This window comes from Choloepus didactylus, chromosome 9 (assembly GCF_015220235.1).
Source record: "Choloepus didactylus isolate mChoDid1 chromosome 9, mChoDid1.pri, whole genome shotgun sequence".
Classification (NCBI taxonomy): domain Eukaryota; kingdom Metazoa; phylum Chordata; class Mammalia; order Pilosa; family Megalonychidae; genus Choloepus; species Choloepus didactylus.
Window position 1 is genome coordinate 135,277,580 of NC_051315.1, and position 5,760 is coordinate 135,283,339.

The following is a 5,760-nucleotide window of genomic DNA, read 5'->3' on the forward strand; positions in this document are numbered from 1 at the left end:
TCGGCCGCCGCATGCCGGCGCGTGGGGACGTGGGTGTCCACCAGAGCAGGGGCCAGCCATGACCCCGTGGCAGCTCCTGGTGTCCCAGTGAAAGCCCATCCAAGAAAAGCCTTCGGAGCTGAGAAAATGACTCTACAGTTTATCAAGAGGATAGAAACTAGGAAAATAATGGAGAAGTTCCAAGCGGGGGTGGGGGAGGCACCCACCCACCATCAAATGTGAGGAGATGGCAGCGATGCGGCCGAGGAGCCCGGCCGCCCAGGGAGGGACAGAGATCCGAGTGCAGAGGAAGGAGCCTGTGTCAGGCTTCCCGAGCCTGGGCGAGGCCCGGACCCTGGACGGCAAGGACCCAGGGTCAGAGCCGGACTCCCTCATTCCCCCATCCGACCCATCCTGACACTCCCAGGGGCACTGAGGAGGGTCTCACCCAGTGTAGACGGGACCTGAGGGTGGGGGGTATCGTCCTGACCCTGAGGGTTCTCACCTGGTGTAGACGGGACCCAAGGTGGAGTTGGTCCTGACAGTGAGGGGTCTCACTCAGTGTAGACAGGACCTGAGGGTGGGGGTTGGTCCTGACACTGAGGGGTCTGACGGGTGTAGACGGGACCTGAGGGTGGCAGGGTTGGCTCCGTCCTGACCTCCAGATCCTCTGCCTCTGACCTCAGGCCACCGGGTACCATCCAGCTGGCATTCAGCCTCCGTGGTCGATCTGGAAGCTTCCTCCGGCCTCGGTCTTCAGAGCCCTGCTGCAGGGCTGCCCACGCTTGGAAGCCAGGCTCTCGGCCCCCGCACTTTGTCTCGCCCCACCCCCCCCACCCCCACCAGGGCACCCACCCCTCCCCGCCTCCCCCCCAGCCCCAGCTCCCTGCAAGGCTGAGTCGGGTCTGAAGTGCCCAGTCCGCCGGGGGGAGGGCAGGGGCTTCAACTCCCGGGGACCCCGGCCAACGCCCCCCCTCTCAAAGGAAACAGCCCCCCTAGAAGTGGAGACCCAGAGTGAGGCTCCCGAGTTGCAAGAGGGATGTGGCTTGTGGGCTCGGAAGGTCCCGCGAAGCCCACCAGGGATGCCCAGCAGAGAAAGGGGCGTGCGTGGTGCTCCGACGAACAAGTGGGCACCTCCCTCCCCGGCCCCGAACCCCAGCCAACCCGGGGGCGTCCCCCTTTTGCAAGGAAGTGCTGGCTGTGAGGGGTGGTCCCTGCAGGGGCCTAAAGGGAATCGAGGACCCCAGCTTGCCGTGGCCTCTGCCTTGCAGCCTTCCCTCGGGGCCCCCTCAGCTCGAACCCAAAGGCTCCATGCAGGTCACCTTTGACCTTTGTTTTATTGGAATCTAACACACACACACACACACACCGAACAGCACCTGGAGCTTACGTGTACAGCTCAGGGAACACTCACAAAACAAACAGCACAAAACCCCTGCTCAAGCCAAGAGAGAGGACACAGAGGCACCTGGTGCGAGGAGGGACGGGGGAGCCCGTGGGGGGAGCTGCGGTGGGGGAGGTGGCCTGCGGCTGGCTCGCTTTTGCCTGGGGGGGCCCACTAGAGGGGGGCAGCAGCCCACACTGGCGGCTAGAAGAGGCCGGGGCTCAGCTTGCACATGCATAGCAGCCAAAGGGCACAGATGGTCAGCGACACCCAGATCCAGAAGTCTTCGTCCCGCTCGGCACACGGCCCACAGCAGGTGCCAGCCCGGCAGACGCCTCCATCCCGCTGCGACCCGGAGCTGGACTTGCCGAACCTGGACCTCAGCCGCCTCTTCTTGTGACAGCCGTGGGCGTCAGGGCCACTGCCCTTGGGGCCACTGGTGCGGTAACCAGGGCCCTCGTGCTTTATGAAGCTGAAGACTGAGAAGGGGATGGTGATGGAGCCCTTGCTAACGGCGATGGAGCCGCCGGCGCTGGTCTCCAGAACCGGGTCCCAACCAGTGCCAACTGGGCCATAGCCGCCGTCTTCCCCACCTTTGCCTTCAGGGCTGTCAGTAAAAGCGTCCTCGTCTTTGACGTCTTCAGTTGAGATGGAGGAGACGATGGGGCCCTCATCACTGGCGTTGGGGCCACCAGCTCTGGTCTCTGGAAGTGCAGCAGGGCCAGTGGTGGCCTTCCCTTTGCCCCGAGTGGTTTCCATGAAAGCGTCCTTGTCTTGGACGTCTTCAGTAAAGACGAAGGGGAAAGTGATGGATCCCTCCTCATTGGCGATGGGGCCACCAGGATCGGCTCTTGGAAGGGGCTGGTAGCCAGTGGTGGCAAAGCCATTGCTGACACCCTCCTTCCCTCTGCCCTCAGTGAAGTGGGCAAAGGGGTCCTTGCCTTTGATGATGTCGGTCAAGGACGAGGGGAAGGTGATGGAGCCCTCACCGTTGGCCAGGAGGAAGATGATGTAGGACGCTGGAAGTGGGCTACGTGCAGGTGTGCCATGGCCACAGCTCCTGCAGAGGAGCCTCTGGCCTTTGGCAGGGTCGATGGAGTTGGAGACGGAGCCCTTGCCCCTGACGTCATTAAAGAGGAGGCCTTTGCCGTGAAAGATGGGCTCCTTGATGTAGATCGGGGCGCCCTTGCCTTCGGGCATGGCCATGGCGCTCCTGGAGAGACGGATGCGGCCCTTGGCAATGACGCAGGGTCCACCGGTGCCAGCTGCCGACAGGGAGCCATCTCCAAGGCTGATGGAGCCTCTGCCCTCGGCAGTGCCACACTTGTCCTTCTTGGCATCCACCAGGGAGAAGCGGATGGTGACAACCCCCTCGTCCTTGCTGAAGAAGTAGCTGCTCTCGGTGAGCGGGTTCTTGATGAAGTCAGACACAGAGAAGGGGATGGTGATGCAGGCCTGGCCCAAGCCCTTGCTCCTGCTGCTCTTGACGAGGGGGCCACAGCTGCTGGGGGTCAGCCGCTGCTGGGTGTGCGAGCCACTGCCCGTGCCCTCGGCACAGCTGACGCCACTGTACAGGGTGCACCTGCCCCTGATGGGGCCGGCACTCTTGGCCATGGGCCCCGAGGTGGGGTCTCGGGCTTTCTGGAAGAGGCCCGAGGAGACCATGCAGCCAACCTCAGGGCCGTGGCTGGGGCCGAGGCTCTCCCCGTGGCACTCCTGCAGGACGTGCACGGCCAGCTCACTGAGGAAGATCCGGACACTGGAAGGGCTCACCTGCCAGTCTTGAGGGGTGCCCGGGGGGCACGCTCTGCATGGCTGGCCCCAGACACACATCTTCACCAGCCCCTTGTGGCACTTCTCATCCCTGCATGGGTGGAAGGGGGTCTGCACATGCGCTGGCAGCCAGCCCCATGGGAAGCGGCCACACTGGAGCCTGTGGAAGAGAGAGGGGCTGAGGTGAACAGAGGGGAGATGGCGCCAGGTGAGTGGAAGGCCAGAGCCAGCCTGCCGTGCCTGATGCCCGTGCCTGGACCCTCTGCCGAGACCTCCTGCTCCCCGTGGAGAGGGTGGTGTGTGCCGTGCCCGGCTCCTGGGACCCACACCTGCGTGCGGGATAACAGTGTGACCTCGGGAGCTCTCGGTCCAGTAGACTCTCCGGGTGGTTGTAGAGCCGCTGCAGCCACCAGCTGCTCCGCACACGTGGGGCATGGAGCGCTCGGGATGTGGCGAATGTGACTGAGGAGCTGAGTTCCCGCCGTCACCGAGCTTTATTGACTTGTGTTTAAATGGCCACAGGCAGCTGGTGGCTGCCGCTAGGGACGGTCCTCCAGCTCACGTTTCTGTCGTCACTGAAAACCTGAACCTACAAACCCCCTGAGACACTATCCACCATCCTCACATCCCCCTTGGAGGTTCATCCATGTGTCCGCGGACACGTTAGCGTCTTTACCAGCTCCTGTCCCGGAGCCCACCAGGGTCTGACACTCCTGACACATGAGAACATCACACACGGTGCCCTGAAGTGCCCGTCTCACTCGGTCCCCGTGGCACTGAGCAGCCGCTCGTCTCACTGGGAGATGCGTTAGTGACCCCCGGCCATCCCCGTGCCCCCAGCCGGCCACCTTCCCCCCGGCTGACCCCTGTCCCCCAGGCCGACCCCCCGTGTCCCCACAGCTGCTTCCAGGCAGGGCCGCCCCTTCTGCTGTGGGGCCAGGCAGTGACAAGGGACACCTGCTCGCTCCCAGCTCCCACCTGTCAGCGCCGATGGCCACACTGCCATGGGGTTACCATGGCAACTGGGAGAGGAGGCCGTGGGCATCGGGGCCGGAGGAGATGGACATGACCGGCCCTCACCCGCATGGGCAGAGGCCATGTCACCCTGCCCGGGAGCCGCCTCCACCTCTGCTCTCCGCTGGGTGCTGGGCATGGGGGTCTGCATGTCAGCAGGACATGGGCTGAGCAGCTGCTGCTCCCCCAGCACCCCCACTTTGTGGAGGCGAGAGGCGAGCCCCAGCCCGGCCGACAGCCACCTGCTCCAGTCACACCCGGCCGCGAACGAGCATCCTCCTGCTGGGGTCGCTGCCCTCTCTCCCCACCCCCCACAGGAGGGGGACCCCCCAGCCCCAGCCCTCAGCTCACCTCGTCAGCTCCTGCAGCCGCAACTGGGGGGCCACCAGGCCATCCTCGGGCAGCAGCTCCCGGGCATCCTGGGGCTTCATCTTGGCCATCAGCCGCCCAAAGGAGCCGGCCCACTCGGGGACCCTGGCACCGTCCATGCCGCACCGAGCCGCAGTGCGGTGTGAATGCTGCCCCAGCTCCGGCTCCGGAGGCCTTGGCAACGGCAGCCTTGGCAACAGCCCCGTCTCCATAGCAACCAGCCCTCGGTGCAGAGACGCCACCGTCTCCCCCCTTACGTTGCTTAAATATTTTTAACTGCACAAGCAATATTTTCATTTTTAGGAATGAAATTAGGAGCATACAGATAAATTAAAAAGGGAAAACACAATACGATCCAAGCGCCCACAGCCTCACCACCCAGAAATAGTCAAACACAGGCAACATTTTGGTGTTGACTTTGAGGTATTTTTTTGTGCATGTTTACATTCGAACACTCATATTTATTTTTCACAACTAGTAAAACACACTAAGCAGACTCTTCTCTAGTCTCTTTTTACTCCTCAACATATCGTGGATGCTGTTCCCTGCTGAAAAAGAGAGTCCCCCTCTTTACCTGATACCTTTCTGGTTTCTGGCTATGCGGTGATTTATTCACTCTGCTTCGATTGCTGAACAGTGAGGCAGTAATTCTGTGCTGAGAAAGACTTTCTTCTGCGTGTAACACTGGAAATTTTCCCACGGTTTTCAATTTTTTTCCAAACTTTGTATTGGTGAAGAATACACATTTACATTAAAATATGTAAACCCTCAATGTACGGATCACAAATTGTTATAAAGCTGTAAGAAACCACCACCTCGGGGAGGGAGTAGAGCCTCTTGCTGCCCAGTGCTGCCCGGGCCCCCCCCAATGTCAGCCCCTCCTCACCCCCGAAAGTACCATCGCCCGGCCGGAGGCCCCTCGGGGCTGTTTGGTAGCTTCACTGCCTTTCATGGGTTAAGTTGCCCCCCACCCACACACAGATGTGTCTAGATCCCCGTCCCACCCCCCTGGTTGGTGGAATTGGTTAAGATGAGGTCATAGCAGGGTAGGCGGACTCCAAATCTGATGGCAGCGGCTGGGGGAGTGGTTCTTAGAAGAAAGGGGACAGACGGACAGAGAGACAGAGACCCCAGGGAGAAGGCAGAGCAGAGCCAGGGCCAGTGGGAGCTGGAGGGAGCACAGCTGTGCCCACCACCGACTTCTGACCCCTGGGCCCAGGGCTGGGGGACAGTCGACTTCT

General features: G+C 61.9%; 1 protein-coding gene across 1 annotated transcript; it reads right to left on the reverse strand.

The window, feature by feature from the left end:
• Positions 1-1,302: 1,302 nt before the first annotated feature.
• RTP5 (receptor transporter protein 5 (putative)) lies at positions 1,303-4,655 on the reverse strand. Its single transcript, XM_037850035.1, has 2 exons — positions 4,502-4,655; positions 1,303-3,296 (listed from the first exon to the last, which is right to left on the reverse strand). The coding sequence occupies exons 1-2, from the start codon at positions 4,636-4,638 to the stop codon at positions 1,568-1,570; spliced, it is 1,866 nt and encodes a 621-aa protein (XP_037705963.1). The 5' UTR covers positions 4,639-4,655; the 3' UTR covers positions 1,303-1,567.
• Between the last annotated feature and the right edge of the window lie 1,105 nt (positions 4,656-5,760).

Bases quoted from the DNA above. Each gene is read 5' to 3' on its own strand.
- RTP5 (XM_037850035.1), bottom strand. From the start codon at position 4,638: ATGGACGGTGCCAGGGTCCCCGAGTGGGCCGGCTCCTTTGGGCGGCTG. The intron at 3,297-4,501 runs GTGAGCTGAGGG...TCTCTTCCACAG, and splicing joins CGGCTGCAGGAGCTGACGAG to GCTCCAGTGTGGCCGCTTCC.